Source organism: Fusarium mangiferae, assembly GCF_900044065.1.
Source record: "Fusarium mangiferae strain MRC7560 genome assembly, contig: FMAN_scaffold014, whole genome shotgun sequence".
NCBI classification, from domain to species: Eukaryota; Fungi; Ascomycota; class Sordariomycetes; order Hypocreales; family Nectriaceae; genus Fusarium; species Fusarium mangiferae.
The window spans coordinates 274,675-291,793 of NW_024573934.1; the positions used below are offsets into that span (position 1 = coordinate 274,675).

At 48.6% G+C, this 17,119-nt stretch overlaps 7 protein-coding genes across 7 annotated transcripts; 3 read left to right on the forward strand and 4 right to left on the reverse strand.

The window, feature by feature from the left end:
* Positions 1–1,774: 1,774 nt before the first annotated feature.
* Positions 1,775–2,598, reverse strand: FMAN_15152 (uncharacterized protein; the record flags this gene model as incomplete). The annotated part of the gene is made up of 3 exons (XM_041822505.1): positions 1,775–2,183; positions 2,242–2,329; positions 2,382–2,598. The coding sequence occupies 3 exons, from the start codon at positions 2,596–2,598 to the stop codon at positions 1,775–1,777; spliced, it is 714 nt and encodes a 237-aa protein (XP_041688178.1).
* A 1,745-nt stretch (positions 2,599–4,343) lies between these two features.
* On the forward strand, positions 4,344–6,257 carry FMAN_15151 (uncharacterized protein; the record flags this gene model as incomplete). The annotated part of the gene is made up of 6 exons (XM_041822506.1): positions 4,344–4,499; positions 4,547–4,697; positions 4,755–4,814; positions 4,873–5,136; positions 5,212–5,571; positions 5,617–6,257. 6 exons carry the CDS (start codon positions 4,344–4,346, stop codon positions 6,255–6,257), a joined length of 1,632 nt encoding a protein of 543 aa, XP_041688179.1.
* A 397-nt stretch (positions 6,258–6,654) lies between these two features.
* On the reverse strand, positions 6,655–7,792 carry FMAN_15150 (uncharacterized protein; the record flags this gene model as incomplete). The annotated part of the gene is made up of 4 exons (XM_041822507.1): positions 6,655–6,842; positions 6,914–7,127; positions 7,189–7,226; positions 7,288–7,792. The coding sequence occupies 4 exons, from the start codon at positions 7,790–7,792 to the stop codon at positions 6,655–6,657; spliced, it is 945 nt and encodes a 314-aa protein (XP_041688180.1).
* A 1,823-nt stretch (positions 7,793–9,615) lies between these two features.
* FMAN_15149 (related to THI3-positive regulation factor of thiamine metabolism) lies at positions 9,616–11,466 on the forward strand (the record flags this gene model as incomplete). The annotated part of the gene is made up of 1 exon (XM_041822508.1): positions 9,616–11,466. One exon carries the CDS (start codon positions 9,616–9,618, stop codon positions 11,464–11,466), a length of 1,851 nt encoding a protein of 616 aa, XP_041688181.1.
* A 230-nt stretch (positions 11,467–11,696) lies between these two features.
* FMAN_15148 (putative spherulin 1A precursor) lies at positions 11,697–12,485 on the reverse strand (the record flags this gene model as incomplete). The annotated part of the gene is made up of 1 exon (XM_041822509.1): positions 11,697–12,485. One exon carries the CDS (start codon positions 12,483–12,485, stop codon positions 11,697–11,699), a length of 789 nt encoding a protein of 262 aa, XP_041688182.1.
* Positions 12,486–13,216: 731 nt separating this feature from the next.
* FMAN_15147 (uncharacterized protein) lies at positions 13,217–14,363 on the forward strand (the record flags this gene model as incomplete). Its single annotated transcript, XM_041822510.1, has 3 exons — positions 13,217–13,621; positions 13,675–13,881; positions 14,067–14,363. The coding sequence occupies 3 exons, from the start codon at positions 13,217–13,219 to the stop codon at positions 14,361–14,363; spliced, it is 909 nt and encodes a 302-aa protein (XP_041688183.1).
* Positions 14,364–15,233: 870 nt separating this feature from the next.
* FMAN_15146 (uncharacterized protein) lies at positions 15,234–17,047 on the reverse strand (the record flags this gene model as incomplete). Its single annotated transcript, XM_041822511.1, has 4 exons — positions 15,234–15,960; positions 16,011–16,701; positions 16,754–16,784; positions 16,835–17,047. 4 exons carry the CDS (start codon positions 17,045–17,047, stop codon positions 15,234–15,236), a joined length of 1,662 nt encoding a protein of 553 aa, XP_041688184.1.
* Between the last annotated feature and the right edge of the window lie 72 nt (positions 17,048–17,119).

Genomic DNA, 17,119 nt, shown 5'->3' on the forward strand with positions numbered 1-17,119 from the left:
GACTTAAGGCAAAGCGGTCAACATGATATATAGCTGCGGCCTTTCTAAGACTTAATTTTGGGTCATTCTGGAGGGCCTGAAGGGCAAGAATAATCTTAGCTTCATTTGGAGACTCTGGCATATTGGATTGTTGAGAAATATCTGATTGAAAAGTGATAGTGTAGGTTGAGGGATTTTTGGAGCACTCGCTTGTCTGGAGCACTCGCTTATCATGCACGTTATTCTACGGTATGGAGCTTAGGTAATTGGTGTTGAGGTCGGGCGTGGAGTGCTGTGAGGGAGGGGCTGACAGGATCAAGTTCAGGATCAGGATCAGGATCGGCGCTATCGGCAGGATTGTCCCATGTGGTGCACTACGGCACCGTAAGCGGCAGTCAGCATCACAGTACAGTAATAGAGGGACTTTGGGAGGATTAGGTTCATTGAGATGACGGAAAAGATGGTAAGCGATAACAAATCGAGATGATCTGAGACTTTTAGTGAAGGTCCGGAGACAAGCGTGGGGGAATATGCCTCAACTGCCGCAGCGAAGTGATCAAAGAGGTTCATGAAGTTATGTGTTCGGAAGATAACCCTTTTGGGATATACATCTTGTGGGGGAAATAACACGGTTTTGTATTGTCAATCATGTAGAGCATTGACGATGAAAGTGTGCGAGCCTGCTGCTTAACAAATATCTCATTGTCAACGGAGCCTCGGTCACGGTGATCGGACCCTCGGCAGACACAAATACCCCAACGGCAAGACGTCAAGCATAGTAAATCTCCTCAGAGTGGAATAGCATCGCCCTTATTCTCCGTAAAATAGGTCCTGATTCGTCATATCTTGCATCGTGGCCATTGATCATCTCGCTCAACCTCGTGGCTAAGCCCCTCAGGCTAGCATGCAATCACGGCGTGCACGTATTATCCTCACTCTATCACGCCATCAAATACTTTTCCTCGCAAGTATTTAAATGCTGGGCGTGCTCGCATTGAGAAATAAAGATCTTATCGTGGCGCTTTTAATCTTCCAGGGCATCTAACTTTTCTTTCGGTCGCATCGTCATGCAAGTAATTAATTTGACTTCACTTATGCGAAGGATTTTAATTAACGAAAGTCAATCTTGCGCATTATCGAGACTACGAAAGTATACTATTTCCGGGAAAATACAGGTTAAGGAAATGGAACTGCAAAGTCAATCGGGCAAGACAGTTGCTTCAACGACAGCCATCTGGCAGTGAAAGTTGTGGTGATGGTAGGTACTCTTGAGTGATTGCGAATGCTCTGGGATGAAGTTCAAGAGACATCGACCGGATACGAGAAACAACTACTACATTTGGCACTACGGAATATATGCCGAAGGGAAAACAACTGATATTACTGACTACTCAATGATTCGGGTGTATTAGCGGACGTGCTGTTCACACTGCAGATACAGAAGAGATATTAATACCTTCAACAGGCAGGGAACACCGAATAAGGACAAGATACTGCGCTGCAAGATACGTCCACTTCTAACAGCATCGCATGTGTTTTGCACTGCGGAGAACTCCAAACGGCCTTGAATCGTGCAGATACAGAAAGTTCAGCGCCACGAGAGTGTCTACATATCACTCTGCGGGGTCTGTCACAACTCATTCTTCGCTGCAGTGTTCAGTGGCCGACCGAGTCACATCTTGTGCGGAGTCATGAATCGCTACTTGCATCGCCAAGATCAAGCATAGCCTCAGATAAACCGTCAATATATTGAAAAAGAAATAATCGTTCTAGCCTCAAACAAACTGTATGTCCGCTATTGCGTCAACGACCTCAACGCTCTGTTCGGTCGCACCCTCCCATTAGAATGTCGTCGGATTCTATTACAGCTCTGGTTCTGAATATGGTGATTCCTCGCCGTAGTGCGACTAAAGATAGCGCCGCACATATTACACGGGTAGGAGGGCCGCTGGCTGGACTTCTCCTTCTGGTGCCGCTTCAGGTTGCTCAGCGTCGTAAACAACTGCCCGTTACACCCGTGGTCCCAACACCTGAGATCCTGTGCGTCACGCTGCTGCTGCTGCTGCTGTGTTCCTGCAGTAGTGTTGGTGGTGTTGGCTCGCTTGGATCGGGGGCTGCTACTGCGTTGATCGTCGTCGGCGCGCATGTTGGCTGATTGGGCCATCTCTGTCAATGGGGAGATGGGGTAGGAATTGTCACTGCCACTATAAGATAAGATCCTGATGGTTAGAGAGTGTTTTTCGAACGCGCATCTTGGCTTACTTGGCATCGTGATCGAACGAGAAGAAATCGTCAAATGTGTCGTCGCATAATAGAGGCAGTCGGTTTGAGAATACATCATCTGTTAGATCTGATGCGAAATTAAAATCATCGGTTGCGAAATCAATGGCTAAAAATAATACAATAAATCAGTTGGTCTGCTTTGGAGGTGAAGCTATATGCGACCGCGGGGTTATAGACGGATTTGATCTGGTACGCACCACTAATATCCGGGTGACGATTAGGTTCAGCACTGTCATTGGGGTGATCAAAGTCCACTGCGGGAAGAAGGGACTGGACACCCGCCATCCAGTCAGCAACGATTGGCCTGTCTCTGCCGTTCTTTGCTGGAGGAAACATTGTTTGTTTGGCTGTTGGTGGCTGAGCAATGTACTGCACGATGTCTGTATGTATGTATGTATGTATATGTCTGGATGAAATATCACGAAAGGAATAGCACATTAATCTTTGGTCTAGTGCTTTGGGCCTTCGCGCGAACTCTGTTTATAACGTACTCGTCGTATGATGTGTAACAGCGTGTACAAGAATTGGGGGCACTTGATTGATTAGCTGCCTACGTCAAGCATCTACATACTCGGCCGTCGCATTGTTTCTCGAAAGGGCCTGATCGCCAAGCCGGGTTCCATCCGGTAGGTGTCAGATTCATTGATTATTCTGCAGAATACGTACATGCAGAATGTCTCTCCTGTCAAAAACGCAGCATACAACCCCTTCGGCACGTAGTGAGCGTTGTATCGATCAAGCTAGAGTTTGAACAAGCGAAACCTTGGCCCCCATCAAAAAAAGATACATACATCGTCTCTCTAGGACTCTCTCATCATGCATGGGATGAGATGGAGGTGTCCTATTAGCTCGACCCCGGGCCTCAATGGGATTTTGCAGGGGAAGCATATGCGTCTCTGTCCTCCCATCCTGCACAACAAAGTTCAGCGGTTAATAAGTGAGATACAACCTGCCTCTTAGAGGCAAACCAAACAAACATGGTTCCCCCTTGTCTTCCCCGACCTGGGTTAAAGTTGCGCGTCATCTGGTCTCTTCCCGGCAATTCGTGCCAAACCAACCAAACAGACAAACCTGTGGAGCTCAAACAGTGGGAACGAGTCAGACCGGCGGAGCAGAGCCGGGGATTATATGGCCAATAAGGTTACGCGGCTCTTATTATTAGTGAGCATTTTCTTGGCAGAGAGAAGCGCCTCTGTTCCAAAATAGTGAGCATGTATGACAGTATGTTGAGGTGACTTTTTGTTTTTTTCGGTCAGCAAACAAGAAAAAAGACTGGAACATGCATACACGCACTGCTTAATAAGGCTTACTGCCTCCCTCTTTGGAGATAGGCTCTTCGCAGGAGCTGAGCCCCAGTCCGTCCCGTCCCCAGGGCTTGACTCCTACCGGCGCTGCGGTCATCATGCCCCCCATACCAACCAGAATGCACGCACGCACGCTGATGGATGTCACACCTGGTGAAACAACGGAGTGGTATCCGGATATCGCGTGGCACCTTGATTGGCTTTCTGCTCACCGCACGCAACCCCCCCAGCCTAGGCCAGCATGTCTCAACACAAAGGGCTACTGCACTTACATGCTGTACAAGCACTACTTGCCCACCCCACGATTATCCCACTGCGGCGAGTCCCGAGTCTATACTGCAAGGGGACTAATGACTCGGCACTGTTGCATCAGAAATTCGGCCGATAGGTTCATCGCGAGTTGATTCACTTTTAGTGCGGAAAGGGAAGACTATCAGAAGACGGCACGGACCGGCACGATAGGACATGATCGCTCAGAGATGGATGGATGCACGGCATTCACAGCAATTAAGAAAAATCCCGTAATCCTTCAATCCTCAATCCTGTATTCCAGCAATCCAGGAATCCCACGTAGTTAGCAGTTGGAACAGCTACTGTTTGTCCGATTTGAGGATAATTCCACACCAAATCATGTCTGCGTGATGAATCCAAGAAGATAGATGAAAGACTTGACAGCTACAAAAATGTGTTCTTGATCAACCACTATTATAATTCCAATTTATCGGACCATCGGCATCACTGACCGCCACATCCAACTAAAACATACTAAGCCAAGCCATGATTCGCGACCTCCAAGGCGCAGTCTCCCTACCTTCGTGGGACATGCCCATGTCGCATATGAAAACCCATTGGCTACCCTACGCAATCAGAATCTCAAGATCTATCACACCACCGCCTTTACTAATCATCCTTCTGCTAGCTGCATTATCTCCCGTCAGTACCAAAATCAAGCCACTGCAACGGCGGCTAACCTGCAATAGGTAATCGGCTATGTCGTCTACTACGCCTTCTTCCACCCGCTGGCCAAGTACCCCGGCCCTTTCTGGGGAAAGTTTACAGGGCTCCGTGCAGCTTACCATGCCTGGATTGGGGATGTACATATCGACATGTGGAAATGTCATGAGAAATATGGTTCGTGTACCCAGCGTTCCATTCGCCTCTCTGCAGCATGCTTACGTTTCGCACCAGGGCCATATGTTCGCTACTCGCCAAATTACCTGCTGATGAACACGACTCAGGCATACAAAGGTTGTTCCCCTCGCTTCCGCTCTCAGAGTTTATATAATCTGACTGATGCTATATTTAGATGTCTACGGCCATAACAAGAACGTGCGCAAGAGCCTTGCTTATCTGGCCATGGTCCACAAAACTCCCAGCACCTTCACCCTGATGGATCGGCACGAGCATGCATGGAAAAAGCGGATTTTGAGCCAGAAGCTATCGGACTCAGCCATCCGATCCTTCGAGCCCAAGATCACGGGCATGATTGATCGCTTCTGCGAATACGTCTGCCCCGCTAGCACGGGCAAAGAAAACACCGTGCCGAAACCGTTCAACATGTCAGAAATGTGTAAGCTCGCCTTTTCATTGGTCGCCCTTGTACTTACTATTGGTCCCCGCTGACAGCACATGTTGTGTTACACAGGTGATTATCTTTTCTTTGACCTCGTAACTTCCATTGTATTTGGTGAGAACTTCGACTTGATCCGGAGTCCGTGGTACCGTCATATCCCGCCTGCGCTCGCTCGTTCGAATGAGCGTATAAGCGTCATCGTCCAGTGGCCGTATGTTGTGTGGCGACGTATGGACAAGGTTCTCTTCCGTAACTCCGTGGCAGGACGGAAGGACTTTTTACGATTTGCTCACAACTTGGTCACCGAGAGAGTGCAGCGTGGGTCTGGGGATGATGTCTTGTCTGGCTTACTGGATGCTGCAGACCCAACTACAGGAAACAAACTGACCCAAGATGAAATTGTTGCAGAGAGTATTCTGATGCTTGTAGCTGGTGAGTACCCTTCCGTCAAGGTATACGCTCAACTAACATCATCAGGCTCTGACACTTCATCAACCCTTTTGGCATCTCTGTTCTTCTATCTTACTAGGAATCCCGACAAGAAGGATCGTCTGACCCGTGAAGTCCGCTCCAAATTTTCAAGTCGAGAAGACATCTGTCTCGGTCCAACCCTCAACTCCTGTCGCTTCCTCTACGCGTGTATCATGGAATGCTTACGCCTAACGCCCCCAGTTGCAGCAGCACCGTTCCGCGAGGTCCTGAAGGGCGGCATGATCGTTGACGGTCACTACGTTCCTGAAGGTACCAACGTTGGAACCGGTCTATTCAGTATCCAACACAACCAGGATTACTTTCATAATCCCTTTGAATTTATACCTGAAAGGTGGCTATCAGAGGGAAAGAATGCTGGACCTCATAACCCAGACGCTCATGTTCCATCCTCTATTGGTCCTCGCGTTTGTCTTGGAAGGGCACTTGCTCACGCCGAGCTTAGTCTCGCCATGGCTATCATCTGCTGGAAGATGGACTTCAACGTGGTTGAAAGCATGAAGGATATTGGAGCCGGCAACGAGAATGCCGAGTACGGTAGACACAGACCTGGAGAGTTCCAGTTGTATGACCATATTACATGTGCACGAAATGGGCCAATGGTTGAGTTTAGAGAGAGATCGTTCTGAAGCTATGGAGATAAATCAAACATGAATTTTCCGTATCAGCCGCAACCCCTGTATCACGATGATCTGAGGCCCTTGCTAGTTCAGTTGATAGTTCCGTCAGAACCCTAAAACCGTTGAGAATCTTAGTTAGGAATGCAAGTCATTGGATCAGAACTATAATCAAGGTTCCAGTCACTGCGGCTCCGCTATACGCACTAATGAGGACAGTTTGGAGAATCTCAATATGCACTATCAAATCTACCTACACCGACACCTCAACCTTGCCCAACCCAATGATTCCATATGATGTTATCAACGTATTTCATTGGACAAAAGCAGTCAGATATGACGAGCGGTAATGCTCACCCGGATCATCGGGCTCTCGGGCTTTAAACCAGCCACGTTGCAGGGGTTGCATCTAAGGACCACCCGCGCGGCCGCTGTAATCCCAGTAGTTATCGCCCTGGGCCCTGCATGTCCCGATGACGCAGTAGTAACCGCCGCCTCGGTTAGACTCGTTTGGTGAGTACATGACAAACGGATCGCCAGTCGAGTCCCAGCCTCCACCAACGGCACAAGAGTCTCTCTCCTTGTTCTGCACGGTATCTATTGGTCAATTAGTCGATGCGCTTCTTTTGTGGGGCTCTGCATGCGAAAACCCTTGTATTACAACTTACAGGCAGTATGAGCAGTGTTGTACCAGACGCAAACATCCTCGCCAGCGCTTCCGGTGCAGGTGTAGGTGTTTCCAGTGTTCCAGCTCTCGGAGACTGAGAAGCCGCCGCTAATCCAGCTCACAGGGGTGAGCGTAGCAGTCCATCCGATGGTGTACGAGATGGACTGGGAGTTGCCAACGCTGCATGACTGGGCAGTTCCACAGTTTACAACTTCCTGTAAGTTGAGCCTCATTAGTGATAGTTCAGAGTATGGGGTTCTAGTGGGACTGGTTTACCGAAAGCTGCTTATGGAAATAATTCTGGTGGGGATCGCCTGAGCCATCCAGGTCAGTAAACTAACTCACGGATTACCATATTAGGAAGTGAGAGCTTACCATCGCCAACTAGGGAAGTCCTTGTCAAGACAGAGCAAGCCGGGGGATCGTTGATAGGATTAGCCTCGCGCTTTGCAAAGCCCGATGCCGAAGCCTTGGAACTCAAGAACCGGAGAGCACCCTTAGCCTCATCCTTGTCATGGCAGTTGTCTTCGATCTTTGCCTTGTTGGGCTTCCATTCAAGTCCAGAACACTCGACAACGGTTGCTTCAGCGCTAAACTTCTTGGTGCAGATCGGGCCCCCCGAGTATTTTGCCTTAGAATGGACGAGGTACTTCTTAGCGCCGACAGTAAAGTTTCCAAAACCGTTCTCATCGACATCTGTGAAGTCAATACTGCTAGGGGTGTCAGAGATGAAACTCGAGCAGCTTTGGGCCAACAGGGTTGAGCCGTCATATACGCTAAGAGCAGTTTGACTGGATGCTTTGGCGTGTTTCCATACGATCTGGACATCTGCACTTACAGCGGTTGCTGTTAGTGCCAATGCAACGGTAAGAGAACGCATGGTGATAGAGTTTAAGGGTAGTCTGGGATTGAAGGAAGTAGAGTTTAAGGCTTGATGATATTCTTTCTTGGCAGAGAACAATTCTTTCTTTATATACTCGACTACAGTGAGATCTCGTCGGAGCTGAGCTCCATATCCAGCAGGATCAGCACATTCATTCTGGTTTCCTTGATGCTGTACATCAGCGTCATTGCAATGATCCTTCTCGTCGTTTAGATAACCAAAGCTGCGATAACCAGCGATCTGATCATTCAACGTTGTGACGATAGTGGAGCCGGCTGTACAAGCCACCAAAGGGTCCAGCCTAACTACAACAGCCTTGGCAGGTCAACTGCCGATCGGGGCCTTTATGATCCCGCGCTAGATCCTCCAGTTTCACGATATTCGGCTGCCTAGAGTTGTCCTTCCCGATTAAGGCAGTTGTACTCGATGACGTCGAGGGCGATCTTGGATCGTCAGATGTTAGTGAGCCCATAAAAGGAAAAGGCGGCGTGGCACAGGCACTCAGCCTTGTGAGGGTCATGCCCGTGCACGATCCTTTGGTGGAACACGGCCCGGCTACACGGCATATTTAGTGCGCTCTTCGAAATCGAGCAAATGAATTGTTGGGGTAGGCGAGATCATGAGTGATGACGAAGACTACGGAGTGTCCGTGGAGGGTTTCCGCGAAATAGTAGTATTGATACGACTTTGCATGACTTGCGTTGCTATGCAAGGAATCGATATAGGTTGTATGTTCATCTATTTAAGTTTCCACGCGTGACAGCTGACGTTTCGATGGAACGTTGGGGTTATTTCCCTTATCTGATAGTATTTCCACCGACTCCCACGGGTAGCGTATCGGCTCCAACAGCGTCGTGGTAGTGGAGCTGTTAACATAGTGGATAAACGATTGCAACGCATCAAACCTCCTCGGAGCCGAATGTCCGACTCTCTGTTCCGTGGGTTAAACTTTAATATTCCGAAAATACTTGGCACGACTGGGGATAAGTTGGTCTAAACCGAAACAGAAGGTGATACAGATCGTGTCGACATGGTTATGAGCCAAGGATGAGACCTGCATTTGGAATACTGGTGCCTGTTGCTTCATGTCGCGAAGGAGCCAATTATATGTCGAGTAGCGCGTGAGTTGTCAACAAGGTAATGATCCACGTGTTATGCATGAGCACCAAACCAACCTTGGGCCAGGGCGCTAAGATCAAATTGAAGGATCAAGTTTAAAGTGATTAATGATGAAATGACTCGGAATCGGGAGAGGTCAGACCAGGTTTCGTAGACATTGAGTCAGGGTAAACTGATGATGTGTGATCTTAATGGGGACTAATGCCTACAGCAGAACAATCACACCACGTCCAGATTAAGAGTTTGATATTGGCAATCAGCAGTCAAAATGAGATAAAACATGACAAGGAGTGGCTGGTAAAAGAAAGTATGCAATGTACCTAGAAAATCGATGAGATTTTGATGTTGATGAACAAGTAATTGAAACTACCCTGAACCTGCTTAATGTGAGAAATTCGTTCTTTGTTGGTGGATCACACGCCATCACTGTCTATTGGTCAGTGCCAAAAATACATAAATGTAAAGCCGCGCTACGCCCCAGCCAGCCACTGGGTAAGGGCTATGAGACTTGAGCTAACTCAATGGAGAGCAGATTTCCACTTGAGTACCCTTGTCAGACTGAATTTCATGAGTTACAAACAACATGTTGGTTATATTGAGAGATAGTAAGGCGCGATATGCAAGTTACAGGATAAGCGATAATATACCATCCGTACTCCGTAGAGCTGTTTGTATTCGAGTCAGAAAATAGGGCTGACGATATGACGGATCCGCGAATCACATCGCCAACCCCGCTGCCGGTCAAACAATTCACCGACAACTTTATGCCTCTGTCAGTACTCACCAGTCTTTACCAGCTCATGAACACCATGATAAACAGAAGGATCCCTCTTGCATCGTACCTCTTTACGCGCCTCAGACAGGCAGGTACAAGACGCGTATATGGCGTCCCAGGCGACTTCACCCTGCGAGCGCTCGATCATCTACCGCGTTCAGGGCTCAAGTTCGTTGGATGCTGCAATGAGCTAAATGCCGGATATGCAGCGGATGGGTATGCTCGGGCTCAGCGCCATCGCAAAGGATCTGGAATTGGGGCGTTGATAACGACTTATGGCGTTGGCGAGCTAAGTGCGGCTAATGCCGTTGCTGGAAGCTATGCGGAGTACTTGCCGGTTGTTCACATCGTCGGAACGCCTTCGCGACGCGCAAGGCAGGTTTCGTGTTCGTCTGTTGGCGGGAAGAAGCCCCATTTGCATATTCATCATACGATGGCTGACTCCAGAATTGGGGTTTATCGCGAGATTGCAGAGAAGTTTACGGTTGCGCAGCTTGATCTTGCTGAGACTACGCCAGAGGAGGTGCCGACTCAGATCGACAGAGTTCTGTCCCAGGCACTACATCATAGCCGGCCGGTCTACATAGAGATGCCGTCAGATGTTGTAGAGACGGAAATATTGCCAGACAAGCTGGATGATCCGATAGATCCGAATCCAGACGCGGTTCGCAATCTTGACGCTGGCAAAATGGCACAGAATCTCCTGCAGAAGCTTTATTCAGCCAAGCGACCTCTTATCATCCTTGATCGAGCTGAAGGCGCAGAGACCATCAGACGAGAGATCAACGAATTCGTTCAAAAGTCGGGCATTCCTACAGTGTCTTTGCCTTCAGGAGCCAGCATGGTGGATAATTCGCTGCCAAACTACTTCGGCGTTTACTCGGGAGCAATCGGTACGGTTGATTTGACATCGAAAGTCAAATCAGCAGACCTTGTCTTGGCCTTTGGTTGCCAATTTTCTGATACACAAACGCTCGGTTGGGCGGTGTTGCCAGAGCGAAATGTCATGACTCTTATTGGCAGGAATCATATCGAGGACGAGCCTGTCAACGTCCAAGATGTCGTCAAGGAGATGACTCAGAAACTTGATGCAACCCGGCTGCCACCTCAAGATACGTCCTCATGGGGAGACTTTAGAAAGCAATCGCAGTTCGAGGTCTTTCCCAAGGCGTGTATCATCCAGGATGAGTTCTACATCCACCTGAACAAACACCTACAACCCAACGACACAGTCTTGCTAGGCAATGCAACCCCAATCATAGGAGGCCGTGATCTGGTTCTTCCACCATCCTCTCAGCTGATAGCATCTGGAATGTGGTTCTCAATCGGTCACATGCTCCCAGCCGCTCTTGGGGTCTCTCAAGCAAAGGCAGTTATGAAGTCAAAAGGTCGCACAATTCTTCTTGACGGAGATGGAAGCTTTCAAATGACTGCTCAAGAACTCAGCACTATTATCCACCAGCGTGCCAACGTGATTATCTTCATCATCAATAACAGCGGATATACATATGAGAGGTATATCCATGGAATGAATGAGGCGTACAATGATGTGGCGCCTTGGAACTACAGTGCTGCACCTCAGTTATTTGGGGATGCACCGGAAGGGTATCCAATTCACTCTTGTAAAGTGAGAAATATGGAAGAATTGGATGAAGTTCTCAACTCCGAGGGCTTTGTTAAGGGCAAGGGCCTGACTCTTGTTGATGTTGAGATGGATATGTATGATATCTCCGAAAAGGCTAAGATTCTATTTGAGTTGGCTGGAAAGCAGCTGTGATAGAGCATTTAGATACATCCAGTTCGTTACATGCACTTGGAAAAAGTGTTCATCTGAAGCAAGCCTGTTGAACACAGAGATAATTCTCTGGAAGTTGAAGCCCAGTAGCTCGAAGTGAGTAACTAATAATTGAATCTATACTTGCGCCATAAAAAGGAAGCGGACTATATACATGAAACTATATCTACCAATGAAGTCATAACTCGAACAAACCATGTCAACCCCCCACTCTAATTCAGAAGCTCGCTAAGATCTCGCTTCGCGTTCCTCTTGATACCGCACTTGTTCAAGCAGGCATCAATACCAAGAGCAATGTTCGCAGGAATATGCGCGCGGAAAGACTCAATATCCTTTCCATCAATAGTCTGCACGCCCCCCAGAGTTGCTTGCACAACATCACCGTTGAGAGCGAAGAAGTTCTGAGCGATCTGGTTCACACCAGGATCAGCATTGTCGAATGCAGCAACAAACACAGCATCTTCGCAATCAGGGTTGAATTCTTGGTGGATAGCGCCCTGGGGAAAGACGGACATCTGGAATGTATCCATCGTGTTGGCGATAGGCTTGGCGCCATTCTCAACGACGAAATTTGTGACAAGACGGCCCTTGACGATGATGTTAAGCTCAGTTGCTCGGTTGTGAACGTGAGCTGTGTTCATCCCGCAGGGCCCGAGAAAGGCTACTGTCATGGAGGCGCCGTTGCCGATGAGAGCGGGCATGGTTAGAGCAGTAGCTGAGACAGACCTGCCGCCTTTGCCGGAAGCCTCTCCGGCTCCGGTGGCGGCCTTGAAGTCAAAGACAAAGTCGCCAGGCTGATTGAGAAGCTTGACGCGTTCGGCTTGGGTAGGGGCAGTGATGATCTTGGAGATGAGGTCTCGGTCTCCACTTCGTGTGTTGATGGGTACGATGGGAGGAAGCATGTCATCGATGCTATCACCTCGAGCGTGATGAGACGACTGAGCAGCCCGGGGAGCGGCGAGGGCAGAGCCGGCAAGAAGAAGGATTGACAAGAATTGCATTTTGAATGTTGATTATTGTGTTTGTATGTGTAGAGGAACTAAATAAAGATGTTAAGCTTAATAGGCTCTGATACTGTTGAGATAGATGTCGAGGAGTTGTTGGTGATATTTTCTTTTCACAGTGCTCTACTCGTCCTTATATCCATATTTCCTCATCTCGTGAGAATCCGAGATTTGCTTCGCGACAGTCCGCGTATTTCGGACAATCATTTGATTGAATGTCAGCAGCACTGCATTAGTTCAACCTGTCATCTGGTCGCCGATGATAAGGCTGGACACAGCCGCACTTAATTATAAACATTTTCGGGTTCCAGCCAATCAAACCTCTCCATGGAGGCTGACCGATTACTCAGCCTCCATCGAAAGGATTTATTTAGATGGGCGCAACTCGCTAAAGAAATGTTGAATAATCAGGGCTGCCCCAAACAGGCTAGAATGGACCAGCATGTAATTCCTTATGCTTAGATATAAGGATTATGCTTGCTGTTAGGGCTCACAGTCAGCTTACTCCGGACGAAACGAGGTGTAAAACGATTGGTTGTCTAAGGAGGCGGTGTCGGCGAGGGCTGGAATGCGGATGACAGGATTGCATTGCATGACGGTTTTACGAAAGTTCTTTTAATCATGAATCCCGCTGATCTAGATGACAATATAAGAAGATTAAGACCCCGTGCAGGTAGATCTAGTCGAAGAAACTAAACCAAGCTTACCTCATTGACTTTGTGTTCATCATGGATCTCAGTGCACCATCTGGTTATGAGTCTTATTCCAACCGGCTCGACCCTCACGATGAATTCGACAACGGATATGTTGAAAAGAGTCCTCGTCCGGTCTCTGACACACAGCGACTTCTGAAGCAGCGCCGTGCGCCGCAGACCAAGAGCGCGAGCATCTTTGACACCACCAGGCTGGCCCTGCGTGTCCTCATCCTTTTGCTTGACCTCAGCATCATGAGTCTTCTCATCCATGGAGTCAGCGTCTGGAAGACGACGCATAACTCTCTGGATAGAAATGAGGACGGCTGGGTGAGGACGCGTTGGGCTTCGATCAAGATGCTCTCGACGTGGTTGATGCTGGCAATCGCGGCATTTGCATCATTTGTCCAGATAGTGGCTCTGGCAACGCGCCTTATTTTCGTAAGTTCTTCGTTGAATGACACTTATTTGAAGATGGTCTGACAAAAGAATAGTTTCGCTCAATGCGTGACGGCTTGATACACACCAGCGCCGTACTTGCCAGCTCTGGTATTGTCATCGCCGGCTGGATCGCCGCAACTGTTTACTTTATCGTCGATAAGGAAGTTCTTCGAAATAACCACTGGGACCTCTGGTCTTGGTCATGTCGGAACAGCTCGCGACAGAGCTATATTCCCTGGGCTGGCTTATGCACAGAACTGGTTAGTTAATATCCCAAATGCACGCTTCCTATGTAGTGACGCTTACTTTTATAGTCTTATGCCTTTATTGCAGGTCTTGTTGTTATAGTATTGGAGATTATCAGCTTAGTCCTGTTCATTATTGTATTACGAGGGATCAACATTTTGGGAAAGTATAACAGAGCTAGCTTAGGTTAGTTCTATAGTCGGCCATTCTAAGTAGTATCAGCTATTATTTTAATTGTGGCCTTCAGGTTGGTACGTGGTACTCGGCAATGTCAAGCAGGATGTCAACTGTGAATGCGATGTCATTAGCGATAGGCCTGTCACTCAGTTCCAGGTGTCATGAGACCACGGCAATAGAGATTTCTTTACGGCGTCCGTCGAGTGCTTTTTGCCCGGAAGCTTATTCGAGCATCCCGTTGCAATACTCCCCTCCTGTGACTTCCGTTCAGTTTCACGTCTACCGCTTGAAAAATTCTACTGGCTTTGATATCAGATGACTGGGGCCTTTTCGGGATGTGGCAAGGCCTCTTCCGGTGCTCAGTCGGTGTGCTCTCATCCCAGTCGGTACCATCCTTCATTATCGCGGTGATGAGGCTGTTATGTGACTTCTTGGCAATAGCCGGGGACTGGTCGAACGCGCGTACGGTGTCTATAGTGACAAGTCTCTGGAGTAGTCTCTAGGGCAAGGGGATTGACTGGGTGCAAATAACTCCAATGATCGCCACGTGGATATGCCTTCACTTTTCCGTGCCCATGCCAACACCATGAATCTTCATTGGCCCATCACAATGCATGTTCGTACTCCATGAGTCGCCAAGACCCCGACTAGTTCCTAGACTCAACGGACTTTCGCAGATTGTCCGTCGACCCTTGTATCGTTGTCGTAAACCTCTCTGTGTCCTTCGATATGGAGTCGTCGCTTTCGCTAAAGGCTTGGCACTAATGGGAATGCGAGGCCGTTTTATCCACGGGAGATAGACATACAAGGGTCGGAAGCCGCGGGACTCGCCATGGGAGTGTGCAGTACGTGGCCATGGGGTTGGACCCTTGAATCAAGGGTCTTGAATCGCTAGCGTTGAAGTTTAAACTACCTGGAAGAGCGATTCTAGATCCCGAGGTGATTGCCGAATCACTTCAAGATCGGTGAAGAGTAAAAGTTACCCCCTGAGAGCTATGTGTTGATTAAGGCGGTCAGTTGATAAGTGGTGTGAAGATATTGTATCGAGCACATTCCGCTGGCAGTTGTATAAGGCTAATAGTAGGTATCTCATGACTCTCATCAGCACAACGATATCTCCCCCCTCTCAATCACAGGCCTCCCAGTTGCATCCAACACGCTCCCTCAAACAGATCATGTCATTTTCATATCAAGCCTTGTCCTTGCCAAAGTTGTCAGCAGCATCATTCGCCTCCATGATTGCCTGTCTCGCACCAGCCCACGGCTTCCTCCCCCGACCAGTGTCAAACAATCTCAAAACATGAGCTGACAGGATACCCGTCATCAGCCTATTATACAGTTCTCTATCCTTCCACCAAAGCTTCCAGCACCTCCCGCTGGTCCAATTTCCCAAATGATCATAGAGACCGGTCCCAGCGACATCGTTCAACCACTTGTCGAATTCCTTGTGACCAATGACACCAGTGAACTTGACATCGCCGCCCTTGCTCAGCTTGACAATATTGTCGATAAAAGCATCGGCATCTTTGTTCATCTCTGCAGGAGAGGGCATTGGATGCTTATCTCCCCAGAGCTGAGCCAAGGCCATGGTCATCAAGTCGTAGAGCTGCCAGGCCGGTCGCTTCGCCAGTGTTGTTCCGAGGAACGCCAACTGGTGAGGACACTGGATTGATATAAAGCCTCGATATAAGCGAGCGACGCGTCTATCAGCTGTGTAGTGAGGCTGAAGCTTCGCAAATGAGCTGGGTGATAGATCCACGTTGTAGGGATCGTAGTCTTTGGGGATAAATGAAGCCAAATCAGGCGATAGACCGGTACAGAATAGTATCAGGTCAATGTCGGTGGCTTCACTGCCGTCGACGAACTTGACCGACTTGGGACCATTGATCTCTGCAATGCCTGGAGCACTTCGTAGTCTGCCTCATGTCAGTAAGAGCGGGAGAGATGATGGATCCTGTAGACGAACCTTCCACTCAAGAAGTAACCAGCCAAATCATCGCTGACAGTCGGTATCATGTGTTTTGGCCCAGGCATCTTGCGCCCATCTGTAAAAGCAGGGTGCGACGACAGGCCTGGAAAGTTGTCCTGTTGGATCTTCTTCAATTCGCTGAAGAAGATGATGGACATGAGCCATGCGTTGACTTCTTGAAGAAAGAAAATTAATTGAAGGAGTCTGAATGAGAGCGTAAACTCCAAGACCTTGTTGTCTTTGGTGATGCGAGGTAGAATGAGAACCTTTTGTCGATGAGATACGATGAGTTTATTCGCGCCCGCCTTGTGAAAGCCAGAGATGGAATCTGCTGCAGTGCTACCAAGGCCGACGACGAGAACATTCTTGCCTTTGTACTTGGCGGGATTCTTGAAGGCTTGAGAATGGAGTACTTCACCCTTGAAGCCTTCGATACCTTTGACATTGGGGATTGATGGCTTGGTGAAAGATCCAGTGGCGAGGATCAATCGCTCAAATGTGTCCTCCTGGATCCCAGCATCGGGTTTGCTGCTTGAGCGATATGAAAGACGCCACATTTTGGAGGTTTCGTCGCGCGAGACGCCGACGACTTCTGTGCCGAATTTGATGTGATGAACGAGCTTGAACTCTTTAGCGTAGGATTGGAAGTATTCCTCAATCTGTTCGCCAGTTGGATACATGGGGTATGCTGTGAAATGTCAGCCATGAATCAGTAAGTGAGCGACAAGAGGGTGACTTACATTCTGGCATGGGAAAGTCGGTCATGACGCCCTGCAACTGTTAGTCCCTCTACCAATAGTCAATTGTTGACAAGAACGCACCGTAAGCTTTGACGTATTGGTAATCGTCCCAGGCAATACGCAAGTCTGTGTAGGATCAGACGTGATATGCCACAGGCCGCCGACATATTCATTGCGCTCAAACGTGGTAACGTCAAAGCCCTCTTCGACAAAGTTCTTGGTCGCGATCAAGCCCAGGGGACCAGCACCCACGATCGCGACCCGCTTCCGCAAGCCATCTGAGCCAAGGTTCATCATTGTACAGTTGCAAAAGGTGGCGTTGAATATCACCTGTAAAAAGAAATTGATCAACACGACCAAGAGAGG